Source organism: Jaculus jaculus, chromosome X, assembly GCF_020740685.1.
Source record: "Jaculus jaculus isolate mJacJac1 chromosome X, mJacJac1.mat.Y.cur, whole genome shotgun sequence".
NCBI classification, from domain to species: domain Eukaryota; kingdom Metazoa; phylum Chordata; class Mammalia; order Rodentia; family Dipodidae; genus Jaculus; species Jaculus jaculus.
The window spans coordinates 76,337,763-76,359,227 of NC_059125.1; the positions used below are offsets into that span (position 1 = coordinate 76,337,763).

General features: G+C 35.2%; 1 protein-coding gene across 5 annotated transcripts in view; it reads left to right on the plus strand.

The window, feature by feature from the left end:
- Positions 1–11,867: 11,867 nt before the first annotated feature.
- The window catches only part of Dach2 (dachshund family transcription factor 2), a 556,554-nt gene continuing 546,956 nt past the window's right edge, over positions 11,868–21,465 (plus strand). For all 5 annotated transcript variants that reach the window (XM_045140992.1, XM_045140993.1, XM_045140996.1 and 2 more), the window contains exon 1: positions 11,868–12,537. In XM_045140992.1, the coding sequence (XP_044996927.1) occupies positions 12,029–12,537 (509 nt within the window). In that variant the 5' untranslated portion in view covers positions 11,868–12,028. The remainder of the gene's footprint in view (positions 12,538–21,465) is intronic.

Below are 21,465 nucleotides of genomic sequence, written 5' to 3' on the forward strand. Positions count from 1 at the left end.
CATAAGCTGAGAGACCTTTTGAGAAGTGGGATCTTAGACAGAGGAACAACATATAAAACTGTTAGAAAATGTTGACTTTTTGGATATCAAGTATAAATGCTTGACTAGAGTAGAGGTTATTTATTTGTGGAGAAGAAAATATGATGGCTCAGTAAATCTGCCTATGGTGTATATCAGAGTAAGCCAGATGTTTAGAATAAGAGAGTTTAAAAGGAAACAAATTCCATTACTCAGAATTGCTATACCACATATCCATAGTTTATACTTCCTATAGGCCCCAAGTGGTACATTGATTTGGTATCTGTTTCAACCTGGCCCATAAATGAATTTTTTAAAAATCAACTCATTTTGTTTAGTGAAGGGCATTAGATTTAGCAAGGAACTAATTTCTTTCTTACAATGTAAGATGCTATTTCTTTTATCTTGAAGATTTCCATTAAATTGGCTTTGATCCCATTGTTAGTAATGCCAGGGCAAATTAAATTGATTCTAATATTTTACCAAAAGCCATGCTTTTCTTTTTAGTCCTCAGAGGAAATTATTTCCACAATCACTTTTAGAAGCAAACAGTGGATAGTCTCCAAGTATAAGCAAATAAAGCAGCATTCCAGCTGGCAAAATGGTAGAGGGGAATTATACCATCACTTATCATTTTTTCTTCTTATTTTTGTACTTATAACTCACACATAACTGTAAGGTACAACAATCAGGTCTATATTATTTAACTAACCATTTTTTTGTGAGGTTTGATCTCACTCTAGTCCAGTCTGAGAATTCACTATGTAGTCTCAGGCTGGCCTCAAACTCACAGCAATCCTCTTACCTCAGCCTCCCAAGTGCTGTGTTTAAAGGTGTATGCCACCACCCCCAGCAAAACTGAACATTTTTCTTGGCATCTTATTTCTGTTAGTTTTCACATCTTATATAAACTGTAATATATTTCCTATAGAAACCTGGATTATGTATACATTATTAGAAAATTCCACTTAAATATAGTTTATATACACCAAGTTCTCTTTTACTTTGCAATCTATTACTAATATTAACAGTAGCACTTCAGTGCTTGGTCTAATTATATGTCAAGAAATATTCTCTCTGGGTATGGTGGCGCATGCCTTTAATCCCAGCACTTGGGAGGATCACTGTGAGTTTGAGGCCAGTGTGAGACTACATAGTGAATTCCAGGTCAATTTGGTCTAGAGTGAGAGTCTACCTTGAAAAACAAAAACAAATTAAAAAAATCTGTGTAGTATGTATAACTTGGATACTGAAAATTGAGATTTTTTTTTCATAGACCCAGCATATAAATGGCTTGATTACTTTCTACAGATAGATTTATTCACTTTGTGGAGGTGACTGAATTACTAGTAACTGGATAGAAGAGAATGAGGGATTTTGAATACAGGCTCTCTCTGATAGATTACATTTGTCTCCTGACTTTTTTGCCTGTATCTTGAGGGAGTCTCAAGTATGTCATTGAGGAGAATTCCCAAGTAGGAACTGGTAAAAACTAATGTGCAAGTGGAAATTTACAGAGAAAATTCCTTATTCTATTATGTCTATGATGTTAGCTCTATTCCAGAATTTCACATCTTGCTTATTTTAAACTACCTATCAGTGACCCCAGGGATGTCATAAGACATAACGAAAGCACTACATATACATTCAGAATAAGCTAGACATTTTACTTGAGTTTTAAGTTATTTTAAGGAATTTGAAGTCTAATTTTCCAGGAACATATTTCACCAGAAAAGAGCTTACCTCCATTGTGAACCTGAATACCTGATTGTTGACTACACCTCATGTTGTCAGTTTATCCTTCAAAAACTTAACAATGTTTTTCTTTGATTTGGGGGTTCAAATATAGGGTCTTAATTATGTTAGGCAAACAACTATAACCTGGCTACCCCCCTAAAAAATCTATTTGGATTTTTAACTGTGCATACAAATCTATAGGGAACCAAAGCTGGTACAGTCTGGGTTCTCAGTAGTTCATCAGTCTTTAATAGATGCCATGTTTAAAGATCATACAATGTTAGGAATCCACAGTTAGAAAAATTGAAGGCATTCTTGCATATACAGTGCTCTTATAATTGGATTTTAATATTTATTTATTTATTTATTTGAGAGTGACAGACACAGAGAGAAAGACAGATAGAGGGAGAGAGAGAGAATGGGCGCGCCAGGGCTTCCAGCCTCTGCAAACGAACTCCAGACGCGTGCGCCCCCTTGTGCATCTGGCTAACGTGGGACCTGGGGAACCGAGCCTCGAACCGGGGTCCTTAGGCTTCACAGGCAAGCGCTTAACCGCTAAGCCATCTCTCCAGCCCATAACTGGATTTTAAATATACTAATCTGAGGTAATGACTCTAGAATATTTAATCAGACTTGCCATGCCATTGTACTTATATATGAACAATACTGAGGACTGTTAATTCAGTTCATTTGCATGTGAGGAGGTGGTAACCTTGTTTCTCTGTGTCAGGCCCTCTTCCAATACTCAAAGCCTTTCAGGTATTGCTGCACAGAGTTGTTTTCCCAAGGCAAATATCTTAGAGATGGATAGACCCCTGAGAGCTTGAAAGACAAACATCTTGGTGAGGATCTTTATCTGAGTTCCTAAATGTGCTATCATATACTTTTCCTGTATGTCTCCTCCAACCTAGCAGATGATTCTAGGGACTGGGCTACATTTTCCTATTTCAAGGCCCCATTCTCCATTCCAACATGCATCTTCTGACATTACTTCCTCTCTATTCACCTCTTCTATTACCACTAGTCAGGATCCAAATACCTCTCCTAATTAATATTATTATAGTTATTATTGTTATTGTTATTCACAATTGATAATGTCACAGTTTGGGCATACAAAGATATCTTCAGTAGTAAGTGATAAAATTTAATATAAAGGGTGGGAGAGACGGTTTAGTGGTTAAGGCAATTTCCTGTAAAGCTAAAGGACCCAGGTTCGATTACCCACTACCTACGTAAAACTAGATGCACAACGTGGCACATGCATCTGGAGTTCACTTGCAGTGTCTAGAAGCCCTGGTGCACTCCTTCTTTCTGTCTATCTGCTTCTTTCCCTCCCCATATCTCAAGCCAACAAAATATTAACATGAATAACACTAACACTGTGGCAGGCACTAGCCTAAGAAATCTAACTCTTAAAATCTCACAGAAGCCTCTAGTGAAGATCCTACTATGATTATTAAATTTTAGGAGTTAGAAAACTGAGGGGGAAAGGAGAGAGAGAATATAAGAGGACAACACAAGGGAAATTGGACTAACATATAATTTGTTCATGCAGTAAAGGCCATCACACACACACACACACACGAAAACGGACGCACAAAGAGGTTAAGCATTTTGCCGAAGACACGGCAGCTACATTTGAACCACCATGTATTCAGGATGCAGATTTGATTGCCCTAAACACTGTGCAAGATTGCTTATTTCAAATTTGACCTGAAGGAAACATTTGAAGGGATTATTGTGCTATATGAATGCTAATTAGACAGAAATCAATTAATAAAGCAGTGAGCTATAAAGAAAAAAATGTATGAGAAATGCTCATACTTTAAACTCTTGGGTTTATGCTCATTGCCAGAAAGTATTGCTCTTTATTGATGAATGGAAGGCAGGTTTTGAATTTGTGAAAACTTTTTCAATATTTTGGTGAGTGCAGATATTATTTTGTGCCATTTTCTCTTATGTCAGAACTTAGGGATTACAAACATAAACTTTAAAAGTTATTTTGTTAACATTTTTAAAAAAAGCTTAAGCCTGCAATTTATGGCTTATGTCATTATATGGAGAATGTGTCAATGGCATGGCTTAAAGCCAAAGATAAAATTTTCTAGAATGCCAATAGGGAATATCATTCTAATTGTATGTCTCATTTTCTATTAAGTAAAATGTTTTTCTGACTTAATAGTTAATGATATAACCAGATATTTAAATTTTAAATATTTTAAAATGTACTACAGAGTAATAAATTTTTGAAACTAAGTTAAGCATGATAAGCCTTAGTTTGTTCATCTGAGAAATGAAGATAATAAAATAATTCCTTTCACAGAGCTGGCATGAAGACTCAATATGAGGATTCATAGAAAGTATACATAAACTACAAGATAAGCCTTCAGTAAATGCTGGCTAATAGAGTAACTTTATTACGAATATTGTACATTTAAACAATTTACCCAACCCTGAGTTTATACCATCTTTAATACAAAGTGCCCAGAACTACTTATCTAAATGAGTTTAGTAAAAATGGCATAGTCATTCTGTTTGAGTTATTCCAGCAAAACATAGATGGGAACTCAGCTATACCTTCAATAACACAACCTTTCTGGCTTCTTTCCCCCAAGCTGTGCAGAAAGAAAACAACAACAACAAAATACTATAAATGTATAGTACTATTATGCTTCTGGGAGGACCCCTACCCTTATGTTTATATTTTCCCAATCAGATAAAAGTACCTATTTCTCTCCTGCCCATAAAACAGGATATAATCTTTCAAGTGAGAACTATTTTTACAAAACTAATGAAGTTATATCTTAGCATTGTGTAGTTTTGAACATCTCCTAACAATGATTTGAAATAGTTCATATTGACATAGTCTGCAATTTAACATGTAGCACAGGAAAAATTAAGATTCAAACAGAAATTTAAACATTTTCTTATTTTAGTATATGTGCTGCCGAAGCGAGCACCACTTTCTTATTTAAAACTAGTTAATGAAAATACTTTTATATGCAGAATGTGGAACACTTATAATTTTGTAATATATTCATTATGGATTCATTACAAATACATTCTTTCAAGTTAATGTTAGCAAGCACAATAGAATCTGGTAGTCCCTTTTTATTTATGACAGATATGTTCCACACCTCCAGAAGATTCCTTGAAATATGGATAATACAAAGAATCATACTATATTTTGAGCTTTTTATACATATGAACCTATGATAAAGTTTAACTTATAGGGTAGGCATAATAAGAGATCAATAAAAACAATAATAGAATAATTACAAGTGTACAATAGTTACATGAATGTGGTAACTCTTTTGTTTTATAGTGTGCATCTTGCTATAGCCCACAACACATTTTCTTCATCAAGTGAAGAACTTTCAACTTATCTCTTTTTTTAAAAAAATATTTAATTATTGATTTGACAGAGACAGAGGGAGAGAATGGGTGCCCTAGGCCCTCCAACCACTGCAGTGGTGGCGCACTCCTTTAATCCCAGCATTTGGGTGGCAGAGGTAGGAGGATAGCTGTGAGTTCAAGGCCACCCTGAGACTACATAGTGAATTCCAGGTCAGCCTGAGCTACAGCAAGACCCTACATCATAAAACAAAAACAAAAACAAAAAAATACATACCTTAACTAAAATGCTTTATGGCTAAAAAGACATGAAGTAAGCATGTATTGCTACTAGGAAGATAGTAGATGTGCTTGATGTATGACACAAGCCTTCAATTTCTATGAAAAAAAAAATGGTATGAACAGAAACATGGATGGAAAAATGTAATAAAATGAGTTGCCTTTAATATCATATTGTTTCAGACAGAAGTGATCCCTACCCTGACTGCACTTTATTCTAGAAAATAATCTGAGGTTGCAAGATACAATTCACTGAGATATAACAATGCCTTAAGAGAGTCACAAAGTAATGTGAGAGTCCAGAGAAGGAAGATCCCATTTCTGGCTGAGAATAAAAGGAATACATTAGCTCTTATGGCAGTCAGTTAGAATTTAGTTTTAAAGTGTGTTTAGGATTTAGGTGGAGGGAGATGAACAGGTGTGGAACTATATATTTTATGCAGGAATAGACGCAATGAAAATTATCAACAAGGCGGAAAAATAGGAGGTTTAAAAATAGTAAATAGTATTCTCACTTTTGAGTGTACATGCAGTATTTTAGGGACTATTGGAGAAATGGATGGAAAGATAAGTTAAAGAAGGAGTTAAGTGTCAGTCTTAGGAGTTGGAAATTTGTCCAATATCCAGATGAAGTAGCAATGAAGATTTCTAAAATGTACAGGGAGGCCAGGCATGGTGAAGCATGCTTTTAATATCAGCATTCAGGAGGCAGAAATGGGAGGATCACTGTGAGTTTGAGGCCAGCCTAGGACTACAGAGTGAGTACCAGGTCAGCCTAGGCTTGAGACCCTATCTTTTTAAAAAAAAATTGTTCATTTTTATTCATTTGAGAATGAGAGAGAGAGAGGGAAAGAGGGAGAGAGAGAGAGAGAATGGGAGCGCCAGGGCCTCCAGCCACTGCAAACGAACTCCAGATGCGTGTGCCCCCTTGTGCATCTGGCTAACGTGGGTCCTGGGGAATTGAGCCTCAAACTGGGGTCCTTAGGCTTCACAGGCAAGCACTTAACTGCTAAGCCATCTCTCCAGCCCTGAGACCCTATCTTGTAAAACAAAGTCAAACAAAAAAAGTACAGTGAAGTTTTAGAAAGAAATAACCAGGTTCAGCACAATGACACATGCTTGTCATCCTAGTACTTAGGAGGCTGATACAGTGGGATCCCAGTCTTGGTTGAATAGGGAGATCTAAAAAAAAAAAAAAAAAAAAAAAAAGGAAGGAAGGAAAGGAAAGGAAATAACCTCATATCCTAGCAAGTTTGGAAAGAGATGCTAAAAAGTACTGAAAATAGTGAAGTGGAGAGACAATTATTGTAATGATACAAAAACACAATTGACATACCTAGTTTCTAGTACTACAAATAGAAATAAATTGGAGGATAGAAATTGCTGAGTGTGAATTTACAAGTGAATAGTTGTATACGGGTATAACATGTAGCGAAATCAAAGAAGTCCCCCAAGTTTCTGCTTTTAGTACTTGTATGGGGAAATTAATAATATCATTTAATAATATCAGAAATGTTCAAGCATGGTAGCACATACCTTTAAGTCTAGGACTTAGGTGACTGGGGCAAGGGAATAAAAAATTGTGAGGCCAACCAGATATACATCTATATATTTATCTACAACCAAATTGACACACAAACTTGTAACAAATATTTATATCAGGGTTGTCTATCTGCTATGTACTTGATAATCAGCTTTGAATAAGTCAAGTTTGAGGTGATTATAGGAAATATCCACTTGGAGACCTCGAATTCCATAGAGTTTTAAGTAAGAAATCACAAGATTCAGAACAGAGGCATGTGCTTGTGGTTCTAGCACGTGGGCTGCTGAAAGGAAGTAAGTTGAGATCTTCTTGCCTTCGAGTGAATTTTCTCAAAAGTTTTCAATTGTTCACTAAGGTTGTTGTTGAACCCCTGCATGAGAGTCGTCTATAGATCTCATTGAAACAAACCGCTGGGCTGCACACATCAGGGATTCTGATTCAATAGGACCTGAGTATGGCAAAACAGTTTACATTTCCATAAAGTACCTAAATTAATGCTGATGCTGGTGGTCCAGGGCCTATACATGGAGAATTACTGGTGAAAGTTGAGGGGTAATTTTTTTTATATCCATTAAATGCCTTACATTTTTTAATAATATAAAGGATAAGAGCAAGCTGACAGAGAGTACAGATATAAAAGAGACCAGGGAATAAAACTGAAAGATTCATGGCATGAAGGAGGCAATAGGGGTCCCAAATATCATGGAAGTCTGTGGCCGAAGTTTTCACTTTTTGAGGGATGAGGGGACTGTGAGAAGATTAAAAAAAAAAAATCTTTATTCAGAAGAGAGAAGAAGGGCATAGAAACTCCTATCCAATTACTTTGTGAGAAAATTGCAGAGAAGTGGAAGGCAGCAGCTGATGAGAATGAAGGAGATTGTGGCTTGCAAAGAGTAGAAAAGTATGGAGTAACTAACTGTTCCAGGAACTTCTATAGGGAGTGTGGAAAATGGATAAAGGCCTATCTAGTAGCAGTGGGAGTCCAGCTGAAGTTCCAATGGTTCCAATTTAAATGGTCAAAAGCAGAATATTTGAAAGGAGACAAAACTGTTGAGAAGCATAGATGGTATTTAAATTGAAAGAAGACCCATCTCCTTTAGGACCGTGTAGTATGTGGTATCTTATATTAAATGTTGCTAAAGGCTTATTTTATGATTTCATTGAGTGTTTATGTTTTTGCCTTTCAGTTACAAACATATTCAGTTTTTCTTTAAGTATCTGATTAAAACTCTTACTTCTTGGGTTTTTGACCAATTCTTTCATTCCAATGGTCCCCCTTTTAACTGTCACCTACCTTGGAATTCATCTTCAATTTAACATTGCTATACACAAACACACACATATATGTATATGTATGTATATATGTATATATATATATGCATATATATGTGTATATATATATATGTGTGTGTGTGTGTGTGTGTGTGTGTGTGTGTGTGTGTGTGTGTGTGTGTGTAGAGGGAGAGAGAACGAATGAAAACACCATAGAAGATCATTTTATGGCCCATTTTCTAGGAATACATTGAGTGTGGTATACCTATAGGCTTTAGCCAATTAAATCTACAGTTATATGAATGCTTTCATTTCATATTTATTGCCTTGCCCAATCAATTTCTTTTTATTCTTTTCCTAAAAATGAACCTTAAAGAGCACTTGGAAGGCTATTATTAGAAGCCATATTAGAGGTTGTAACCTCAGTTGGCTAAGAGTTTCAAATAATGTAATTTATTACCTTGGGATGCACTTGAATGTTCTTTCTAAATACCAGCCTCTCCAAATAGTAATGAATATATTGCAGTGTTACCACAGCTTGCATATATGTATATATGCATATATAGATATTCAAATATTTTGCCTGTGGTCACAGATGAGTACCCTCATTTCCACATAGCTTGTGAATTAGTAGAAAATGGAAATTACTAATTACAGACAGGAAATTTATAGCATGAGAAACTACACTTAGGCCTCAAATTATTTTACTGAAATAAGTGGGATCTAGAACTTCTTTTTCAGATGGGATATGAGATCTACTTGTACCAATTTTATTCATATTTGCTTTGGTGGCTGGCTCTTGTCTGGTATTTATTCACAGAACTCAAATGTTTTCTTAGATTTTTGTTTTTGTTTTCTTAGTTTTAATGCAGTGCTTCTAATCTCCCAAGGGTCCTCTGTTTACTACAGACTTATGATTTTATATTGCTCTATGTAATTCCAAACTTACATGTGTTGACATGTTAGGCTTCTGCTGACCTTGTATAATCCAGGTTATTTAGAAATATGTTTGGTTTATGGATGACATTAAAGTCAAAAAGTGTTAAAAAAAACTCTCTGCATGAAATTTGATTGTATTGGTCTCAAAGCATAGATTAAAATAATACAAATAATGAAATCAAAAGATCAAGCAACCTAAGGTAACGATACCTAGAATTTTAAATGTAGATGACTATAGCTTTAAATTACAAGTAACACTTAAGAAAATTACCAAGCTTATTTCTGTAGTATTGCAAGGGTGTTTGTTGTATTGAAAGCTTTCAATGGAGGTTAACCCTTCAATGATCATAGGCAATTAGAATACCTAGCATTTCTACTAGAATTTGATCCTCAATTGCAGATAATAATTACAATATACTATGGACCAATAGATCACATTAGAAATATTTCATTTAAGTCATGTCACTTCTGGCATTATCAAACATGTGTGTTTTCCAGTAACAATTGCAACCTAGATTAACAGTCCACCTTTTTATTTTGTACTTCAGAAATTCTTAAATATGAAACAGCAAAACATCTGTGTACTGTCTTGTTGCTAGCAACTCCAAAGCACTCTAATAAAAGGTCTTTATAAAGGAAGCTATTTGGCCTTAGTACTTTTTATTTTTTGGTTGTTTGTTTCAGAGGTAGAGTCTCACTTTGGCCCAGGCTGACTTGACTGGGAATTTACTGTATGTCCCAGGTTGGCCTGAAACTCACTGCCATCCTCTTACCTGTGCCCTCCCCCCCACTCCAGGGATGGGATTAAAGATGAGGACCACCACACTCAGTATGCCTTTGGACTTTTTAATGTAATTAGAATCATTTCAAATTCACCTTTCCTTTACATCATACTTATTAACCTGTGATTATTTTAAATTATAGTACATTATTAGAGGTAAGTTTTTTTCAACTCATTTTAATGGTCCCTTCTGCCAAAACATCTGTTGTACATATTTGGGATTTTTGAAAGTAAAAACACTAGTAAATACAAATATTCCTACATATGTCATTTTAATGTCATTTGCAAATCTCTATATGCTGTTGAAACTTTTTCTGCTGTGTCTTTACAATGCCTATTTATTTTCCCCCCACTCTACCAAAGGAGCAAGAACAATTTGATGCCTTTTAAAAATGGTTTGTGACTATGTTCCATTGTATTTTGCTAGAGTTACTGTTGAATTCCAAATATAACTATCGTCATGAGTTCTTAGCATTTTAACCTCATGCAGTCTGAAGTTAAATAATATGAAGAGTTTCAGATGGAAGGTGTAAATACTGCGCTGATGAAATTGCTGAAGGAAAATGGCCTTTGAAAGAGCAAGACGAATCTAACTTGGAATATTTATGAGTAATGAAGTGTGCATAAAGAACACAGCCCCTTTTCTTGGGATACTGCTAAGTATAACTAGTAAACAAAATTTAGTTTTAAAAATTGTTTCTATTCTGGAGGAACATCACAGAAGTTGCTTTTGATACATAGGTAATAAAGTTCTGTAAATAAATGAAGCCTGAATTTCACTATGTGAAGAACTACCAGGTTCTAGAGGAGAAAATAACAAAAGGAAATACGTCGCTTTCAGAGTATGAAACCTTGATAAGGAGCCTGAAAACAACTTAGATAAGGCGATTTAACTACCATATGCATTGTGGAAAAGACCATGCATTTTTCTGAGGAATACATTAGATATTTGTTTTCATTGTGAGTTCTTGTAGCAGGTATGGTTCATTTAATAAGTAGGGGAAGAATCTAGCTATCATTTAGAATTGTTTAGGATATATACCTGGACCACGCACTAGAACTTCGAAGCAAAACTCCACGATGAAGAATGCAAACACTCATCCCTCTGTCGCATTATGTACTGACTGTTTTCAGTCATTAACATTTCTATGACTTTTACCTAGGGATTGGGCAGCGCCACTTCCAGAGTAAGGAAAGCAGACCTAGAAAGCCAAGTCTGTTCCAGGACAGTAGAAGAAATGCTGTAAAGTGAGGACATCCACAAACAAGTGTCGCTGTTTTAACTGGATTTTCAGACTTGAGGAATGTCAGTAAGTAGGAGCCATTCTGATTGGAGCGGGAGATCCTGGTGTTCCACTGCTGTGTGCGCTGTGTCAGGGAGATATTACAAGCGCCCTAGGTGCAAGGGGAAAAGCTGAGCTGTTTACTTCGGAACTCCCTGGAGTCTTCCTCCTTGAAGCTGGACGAAGCCACCTTGTAGCCCTGCAGAGTTTGGGAGTGACGGAGAAGTAGAATAGTAGTTGCTATCTCACTTTCCTCGACTGAGCCCCTGTGTGTGTGTTTACGCGCGCGCATAGATTCGCTCCAGAGTCCCGCATTGTGTTCCTAGAGGATGGGTTTATCAGCGTAGTCCACGATGAGAGCTCTGGGTGACAACTGCCTGTGTCTCCTCTGTTCGCGAGGCCCAAAACCGAAGCACCACACTGCCCCCTTCTCCCGCTCCACCTCCATTCAACTGGAAAGCCCCTCTCGGCCTCAGGTAGGCAGTGGCAGGCCGGGGAGTCTCCACCTCCTCGCCAGCGGCAGCCATTGGGCGCGCTCGGTCACCAAGGGGGTGGGGCCCATTGGCTGGGGGGCGCGCCAGTCTCGGAGGGGGTGTGGTGGGGGTGGGGTCTCGGGCGCCGCGGGTCGAGGCTGTTCACTGTTTGTAGGGTGGTGGGTGAGCTTGAGCGGGAGCCAGGCTGCTTCAGACTTGAGAACAGTTGGGAGCGAGCTAAGACGCTCCCGGGTAAGCGAACCAGAGTAGAGAGTGAGTGTGAGGGGATCCAGAGGAGTGAGGACGAGCCTGAGAGGACCCGAGGACCTAAGAGAGACACACACTGACCATGGCTGTCTCCGCACCTCCGGTGATCTCCGCAACTTCCAGCGGCGCCGGCGTCCCGGGGAGCTTGTTTCGGGCGGAACCTCTGTACTCCAGTCCCGGGGAGCCCCCTCGTCTAACCCCTAATATGATCAACAGTTTCATGGCTAATAGTCACAGCAGCGGTGCCGGGGGTGGCGGGATCGGAGGTGGCAGCGTTGGCACCGGTAACACCACCACCAATGAGTGCCGGATGGTCGACATGCACGGGGTGAAGGTGGCTTCGTTTCTGATGGACGGCCAGGAACTGATCTGCCTGCCGCAAGTATTTGATCTTTTCCTCAAGCATCTGGTGGGAGGGCTGCACACAGTGTACACCAAGCTGAAGAGACTGGACATCTCCCCCGTGGTGTGTACTGTGGAGCAAGTCCGGATTCTCCGCGGGCTGGGAGCCATCCAGCCTGGGGTGAACCGCTGCAAACTCATCACCAGAAAAGACTTCGAAACTTTGTTCACCGATTGCACCAATGCCAGGTGAGACAGTCTTTTCTTGACCCCCTCGCTCCTCTTACCCTTTTGCAAGCTCTTTTGCATGCCTCATCACTCTCATCCAACTTTGTAGAGACACAGTCTTGCCTCTTTGAGCTGAAAATCGCTGGGGGAAATTAAATAGGACTAGAAGGGCTCATTAATTGCCGGTCTTTCTAGTTCGCGCTCTGTGGTAGGGCACTAGTCTGTAAAAGTCCCGCATGAAACTTCAGTTTCCAGTCCTTTACAGAAACTTCCCACCCTCTTGCCTACATCTTGCATGGCTTTTTGGCTGTTTGTAGTTATTTGCTACTTTATATGGTTTTCTTTCCTGCTCTTTTGTGGCCATATGGGTCGGATAGTTTTCCTCTTCAACGCGAACACCAAAGTCTTTCTCTCTGGGGTGGGGGCAGGGTTGGGTGGTAGGGGGCCGGCTGAGCTTTAAACTGGGCTCCTAAGCTGGCAACCTGGAACACAGCACTTAGGGATGCAGGGGGTCGGAAGTCTAGAATCCATCCCAGAGGGTGATTTTATCCCCACCCTGTGTGTTTGTTGTTAGAGTGTGTGAGAAGCTTGTTGGTGAATGTGTGTGTGTGTCGTGCTAGCGCGTGTGCGGACTTGGGTTCATGCCTGCTGCGCAAAGCTCCTTGAGATGCACAATACAGGAAAGTAGAGATTTTCTCTTGGGTTACCTGCAGAGGATAATGTGGGACTTGGAATGCTGGGGCTGGGGCTGGAGTAGGGGTTGGTGTGGAAGTCCTTAGGATGTGTTGGGTTCCTCCGCCCCAGGCAGAGCAATTGGAAGGAACCCATTTGTTCTAAAAGGTAATTGCTTAAATGATAATGGCCAGTTCCTTGTTGTAATCTTCTTCAAATCATAGTTTAGAAGTACACTGGAAAATATGTGCTTATTTGCACATAAGAAGCAACTTTTGTTTAATGTTTTAAGTAAAAAAATACTTAATATATACAAATTATTTTTTCTTATTGTGTATTCCATCTATTGTGTAACATTGTAGAACATCTCAGTGAACTACACATTATGTACATGGAATTGGTAAACAAACCATGGAATCACCATCCCCTGATAAAAATGCCTAAAAGGTTTTTTAAAACAGCAACACTTTATCATTTCACAAAGAACTTCTGTTGAGGTCCAATCTCTCAATGCAACTTTAAACGGTAGCATCGCTGGCTCTCTGGACTGAAACTGTAACTCTATTGTCACTTCTGTTGTAGAATCCAAATTGCTTGCTATCTTTAGTTGATGTGTACTGACAACTTGTAGACAAACTGTTGCTTAGTGGAACAATAAATAAGATAATGATACGCAATTTACAAAGGAACCTTTTCTTTTCTCTTTGAACAGTATTCTTCTGTGTTCAAGCAATTGAACAGAAACGTTCATGAGAGAACTCCTACCTGATTCACATTTAGTGCTTACAAACCTGGTTCATTCGATAAGCTTTTCTTAAGGAAGAAAAATGGGCTTAAAAACACAAAGTATAATGACGTCCTTCAATTAAACAAGCAATTTTGGGTTTCAAGAAAAGTAAAGAAATTTTATTTCCACCACAGAGCATTTTGGTAATATACAAACTAGGAACTTTTGATGGAGACCATCAAATTCATTTGTTAGTTTTCAAATACACTTCCATTAAAAAAAAACAAGTTAGATAGGAAAACCTGTTTTTCTCTCTCTCCCTCTTTCTCTCTAATTTTTCCTCTCCTTTACACCCTTTTCCTCTCACACAAATGGTCATTCCTCAAGTGAACCATTTTGCATACAAGAAATTATTCCTCCTTGAATAATTAATTTACATATTCTTGAATAAATCTCTAAGTTTTATTCTAAAAGTAAATGATTGTCATTTTATTACAATTTTGATGATTTCCTTATAAATAGGGACTTCTGTGTAATTAATTTTTATTAGCAATTTCAAGGGAACAATGATAAATTATTTGGTCCCCAGAGACAATTTGGTCTATAGTATTTTTGGATTCTGTTATAATATGTTTTAGGTTATTATTTTAATCTAATCAAGTTTTTTCCCCTCTTTATCAGCAGCTTCAGAGCTAACTTTTTAACTTGGTTTTTGGTATAAAGGTGATAGAAAATATATAAATGTGGAGTAAGAAATATATTTATAATCTAATGAGTTTGCCTTCTACATTTTTGTTGTGTGCATGTGGAATAATTTTTACAAGTATTGAAGTATATTAGTATAAACATTTATGAAACCTATTTTATGACTATAATTCATAAAGATGAGGAAAACTACTAGAAACAAACCTTTATTTCAATTTTTAGATAAGGAAACCACAAAATATTTGGGAAAATTCTAATGATAAAATAACATTATCAAATTTTACTGATAGGTTGTTAAAGTTACAAAATATGGCAAAGCTTATAAGAGATACTTTAAACTTTAGATGACATGATTTATGGAAATGTCCACCTTAAATCACCTGTGCTTCTAAATGAAATTTGAAATTAGTGTTCACATCAATGCTATTTCTATGACTTTTAAACTTTGTGAAAAATGAGGGGTGTAAATAGGAAAGAGCTCCAAATGAGACAACAAAAGGTAAATGAAAGAGAAGTGATGCAGTAAAAGAGCAGAGTAAAGCCATAAGAAAGAGAGAAAGATAGAGGAAAATAGTTCTAAAAATTCCCAAGGATGAGTGGTGTTGCCACTATGGACCTGGCTAAAGAGGCTTAGCCATCAGGACTCATGACTTAATGCTTCTAGCTCAAAATGAAGGGACAGAAAGTTCAAGGAAAAAGCGCACTATCAGTTGAGTGGAAACTCTCTTGACTATTCTTTTTTTGAAAGAATAGATCCATCTTTATCCATGACTGATAAATTTTTATACTATGTTGTTGAATAGAAGGACCTTTTTTTTTGTAGTGGTGTTATTGGCAACTTTCTTTTCCTGCATAACAAACATTCCTTTCTTTCTATGTCAAATATGTATTAGAGAAATATGTCTTGACTAGAGCATTTTATTTTGAAAACTTTTTGGTATTAGTCAAGAACCAACAAATAAACCATTTCCAAATTACTCATTTTGAGAAATGGTAATGTAACACCTCTAATTAGTAGCTTGCTATGATTCAGTACAAAGTATACTGAAGAAAAGTCAATGAGCAAAATATATACATAATAATTCCTTTGATAATACTGAAAAACATGATAAAATTCTACCAAAGACTTGTTATAGTTAACTACCGAAGTATTCAAAGTTGCCCTCCAATAACAGAAATTATGAAACAACGTCTGCTTGTACTACTACAGAATAGTTTGACAAAACTCCTGATCATTCATTATTTGACTACATAACTCAAGGTTTACATCAACCCAATGATGCCTTTGAAAAGGGTTCTAAAATATTTCTTGCTTCCTTTTTACTTAAGAAATAATTATAGGGGAATTATTTTGATGATTATTCATAAAATGATGATCAAAAGATCCCAAACCAAATGGAAATTCATCATTTTGTTTTATATTTTATTTAAATTTTTGGTTTTGAAAATATTATTTCTTTAAGGACAACTTAGAGTTGTTAATGAGAGAGAGAAGAAAGAGAGGTTCAGAAGGCAAATGTCTAAAATGCTCTCTTTTTATGCACTGAATTTCCTTTACAATATTTTCAAAACATACTAGTAGTAAAGTACTGAATTATAAATTGGCCTTACCAAATATGAAAATTCAACACATTTTAGTGCCACCTTTTTTATGTACGTACTTATATAAAAGTACCATAGTTTGTGTCATGATCAGCATTTCATTTCACATAAGATAGTTAAATCCATGCTTGAAGAAACAAGAATTCATGACTAGGAAAACATTTTCATAATTATTTAGAGATATGACTTGGCATTATAGGAGCATACATTTTAGTTTTTAAAATTGAAATTACCAATGGTTCAATTATAGTTTATTAATTTGACAGTATATAAACAGATCATAAATGTGCTTTGATGTTAGAATAACTTTATATGAATTATAATGACATTTACAACATTTTAAAACTATTTTTAAATATTAGAAATTTGTTTAATGTAAGGAGCCAGTGATTTGGGTTATGTACTTAAACTTGATGTTTTATAGTTCATGCTCCATAGATTAACATAATTTACTTTGAAAACTGATGTTTTCCATTTACAGTAAAATTAAGGATCTTTGAATTTTTAAAGAACTGATATAACTTTCTTGGACCAATACTCTGTATATGAATACATTTTTCAGAAATGATAAAAGGTTGTAGAAATGAATATGGTCACTAAATGCATACATTTTATTTCATGGAATGGTGATGAGATTGTCATATTGTCTGTCAAAAGCAGCCATATAATCAACAATGCTGCCTTTTATTAGAAGAATGGTGTCAAAATTCTAATTAAAGCAATACAGTCATATGCCAGTGCCTACAACTTTTATGTGTATATCCATTTTAAACTGTATAAGCAACATACAATGGAAATACTTTAGTTACTTTAATATTTACTTCAAACACATATTTATTGGGTGGGTCTTATGATGGAGTACGTCTTAGTACTTATATGTGGTTTTAATCCTCAATGTATGGTATATGAATGCCAGTAGATAATTAGAAGGCTATGGTCTTCAAATATTAATATTTTATATGCTTTTAAATTGGAAATTCTTAGTATTTGAAGTAGAATAGATCAAATATGAAATATTTGATGCTATCTGGAATAATATTAATTTGTCTTAATGAAATCCCTAGATATTAAAAAGAAATTTTTTGCAGGCAAATACAAGTGTGAAAAGTCCTAGTTACAATGTATTTCCATTGGCAAGCTAGATCTCCAGTGACACTTTGTCTTGTTTGAAAAGACAAATATGATTTGAGTTTATCCACTCAATACATTTCAGATCCGTATTAAACCAACCTAATTGATCCAAAAAGTGAAAATATAGTGTTTATGGAGAAAATTCATCAAACCTTTCCCCCAAAGAAAAACAATTAGGTGTTAATGATATTCTTCTTGCATATTCAAAAGGTCTCTGGAAGAATTTTTTTCTTCCTCTTTTTCCCTTTAACCATCTCAACCTGCAAAACTCTTCACTGTCACTTCAGATCACACAATTCTCCGAAGATAAAACACATTTAAACACATTTGCTTTGGAAGGGAAATTGAACATTTGCACCCAATAAGCCTGATTGTGGAACTGCATGCAAATTGTGTTTTGATTTATCTCTTTTACAATTTTTTCCATTTGAATTGATCTTGCATTAATTTCACCAAGCGGCTCTGTGAGGCTGCAGATGTTGCCCTGTGTTTAATAAATCAATGAGACAGATCTGAATGAATCACTTCAGATGGATTCTCTGCTCAGTTTGATGTCTAGATGTTATTCTTAGCTTGTTATCATGACAGATGCATTAATGTTCCCATACACTGCCAGCAATGTCAAAGAGATTGAAGCTTTTAAAGTGGCGGCATCCCTTTTTCCATTTTCTGCTAGCAAAAACTAAATTTATATTATTTTACTTAGAAATCAGAGAAAAATACCAAAGCAATCAAACGACTTTCATGGAAAATTCTATATTTCAAGTATTCCAAAAATCTTGAAAATCAATATATTATAAAAAATCTAAATATATTGTGGCTGCTTAATAGTGCTTTCCCATTAATATTTAATTATAGAACAAAATGAGAATTAGTATTATATGATTGGGACACATTGAAAGTGTCACTACACATAGAATAATACTGTATCCAAATTGATTTCAGATGGGTGTTAGATTTTCAATCCTTACTAATAAGCTTTTTGTTGGCCTAATGCAGCTACAGCATACTCTTACAAAGGGATTTGGGCTCCTTCAGTATTTAAAATTTTTTATTAGGAAGGCAACAACCTGTTTATTGGAATTAATAATTTCTTCACTTTGTGCTACCGAAAATCTTCAGAAAATTTTATTTTAGTGTATATCTTTTATTTATATTCTCAGTAACTATTTGCAAATCATGAGATAACAACGATAAATGTTGTCTTTACAGTTTACTTTCCTAAACTAGAGAACATCATATATACATATCAAAAGAAATTTTGATATAAGTCTACTGAAATTTACCTATGTTCGCCAAACATCATGCCATACATTATAATTTGATCCACTGTTTTATTACCTTGGTTTCGGAAAAAAAAAAACAATGTGGTCAATTGAAATGAAATATTTATAATTTAATGTTGCATATGGTACCACTTTTAAGAATGTAAGGTATTTAAAAATGCAACTTATAAGGGAGATTCACAAACAAACACATTTGAGGGGAGGGAAACACAATTTTTTGGGTTGAGGATGTTGCTTGGAGGTAGAGCACTTGCATAGCATGCACAGAGCTGTAGGTTCAGGGATAACCATATATATCACTTTTTAGAAGTAGATCCTGTTTAGAGAACTTTATAACATCCTTTAACTACAATTTTACAGCTACTTTTATTAGAATAAGAAATCAAGTAATACAGTTAAATGATTCTGTTTAGACTTCATATTCTTCAAGAATAAATTTAAATTTCTGGTAAAAATTTTAGAAGCTTAGGGTATATATTATGACTAATAGTAGAGAATAAAGAGAGGTTATAATAGACTTTAAAAAGTTAATTAACAAGTCTGCTCATTTTAAAAATATTATTTAAAACATGTGCATGTATTCATAGTGACATCTCCCCTCACTCTTTTAATAATGTTATTGAGAATGTGGACATTAGATGGATTAAAATTGTTTTATGCAAAATTAAATATAGCATAAAGGGCAAAATGATATCTTCATCTGTGCATATCCTGATATTATTGCAAGAGAATTGAATAAATTGCATAAATAAAACCTTGGATTTGTAATAGTAATATTTTAGGAGTTATTTTTAACTCCAATACCATTCATTGTAAGACTTCAGTAAACCTAATATTGTGTAGATATGAGGCACCTAATTCACATTTTTCAAGCACATATAATCATGCATGCATTCACACCTTGTATCAGAATTCTTTGAATCAATTGTTGTTTCTTAGGAAAGAGATACTTAATAAAAAGTTACATCAGTGTGCAGTTATTAGAAGGATATAACCATGAAATTTTAACTCCAGTGTAAAACTGTACTCATGCTATAAACCTTTCACCAATACACATATAATGATACCAAAATCTAATATATGAAATTGTGCTATTAAAAATGAAATACATCATCATAAGGAATATTATTTTTTGATATTTCCTTTTACTGAAACCCCATGAGTGATGTTCTAATATTATGAACAGGCAAGAGTCAATAAGTAAAATATACCTAATGTCACTGTTAGTCATTTGATCCATACTGCTTGATATCATCAATAGTGCTATGGCAGTAGACATGTCATCCTGCTATCAAAGAGTTAATGTTTGAATCCAGAAAAAGTTCATAATAAGAGAATTTTCAGTTTTCTGCCTCCTTTCCAGAGACTGTGAATGAAACCAAATATATATATATATTTAGATAGATAGATAGAGAGAGAGAGAAATAGTTTAAAATTCATGAAAAATCTGAAGACCTAATCAAATGCAAACTCAAATTTTCATGAAATATTTTTTTGTACTAACCAATTAATGGAATAATTTAATTCTATAAGGCTTAATTAATTTTGAAGAGTAAAAATTCCTTTCATTTGGTACCCTGAAGTTGAAACTACTCATATCAAGTGCATTCTTTTGACCCATTGTGATTACATAGTGTATTAGAACAAACTGTAGTAAAAACTTTTTAATTGCATTACTGGAAAATATATATAGTACAGGGAAGCATAAAAATAATGATTCACAGTGTTTTGTTTATTGCTAATAACTTTTTTTATTTTAAACAACTTTGATGCTTAATAGTGTATAATGTAGTGTGTATATGTGAAGGTATAAAACATTCAATTGCAATTGTGTCCACTGATCTTATCAGGTTGCTGGCAACTGTTGTCTGGTAACAGCATTTAGGCTTCATTTAGTCTATCTGCTATTTATGTGATGGGTTACAAAGAAAAAAAAAAGTAATATTGATCTGTCTCTGGATTAAAGTTTGAAATGGGCAAGAGCCTGAACACAAAAGGCTTTTTTTTATGATTTCTCAGCTTGCCATTGATCTCCTAGTTTTATTGCATTCATTATTTATTAAAAGAATTTGCAAGCTAAACATAACGTTAAGCTAGTTTGCACACAGGGACCGCACTTAGGAAATTGAATGGAAATTGCATTAGAGATGAACATCTGTGCTATTTTTCCACTCATGTGTTTATGGGTTTGTGTAAAAGGTGTATTGGATTAACAGTTAGAACCATTATAGCTTACAGCAATATGTTAGATTCTGAGCTTTCAGTTATTTTGGAAGAAGTTGCCTTCTCTTGTTTGCCTAAAAAGCATAGTATATATCCTCATGACAAACGGTATTTGGTGAAATTTATATTATATACTACTAATGAATTCTTTATATATCAATTGTGTAATAATCTTTTATTGAAATAAGAAAACAATTTTAAAACATAATGATAATGTAAAATTGCAATGATCCCTTTTCAGTATTATCAGTACATAGGTGAAATTGACAAATAATTATTTTAAGAATTTTCAAACTGTTTTCTGTGTTACTGGCCATCGAGACCAATTTCTCATACTTGCTAGGCAAGCACACTGCCTCTGAGCTATCTCTCTAATCCAAGAACCTTGGACTTAATGTCATATTAAGACATATTGAGTTTACAAAAGTATAGAAAAGTTTAATATGACTATTCAGAAAGGATGAACATACAAATACTGAAGACTTGTTCTGTAATAGCAGTACCAGGATGGGTTGTGATCTGGAGCCTCCTCATAAGTACTGTACAAGGAAATTTAATTACAAAATCTCAAGTTTTCCTCACATGAGACTATTCTCTTGAGGA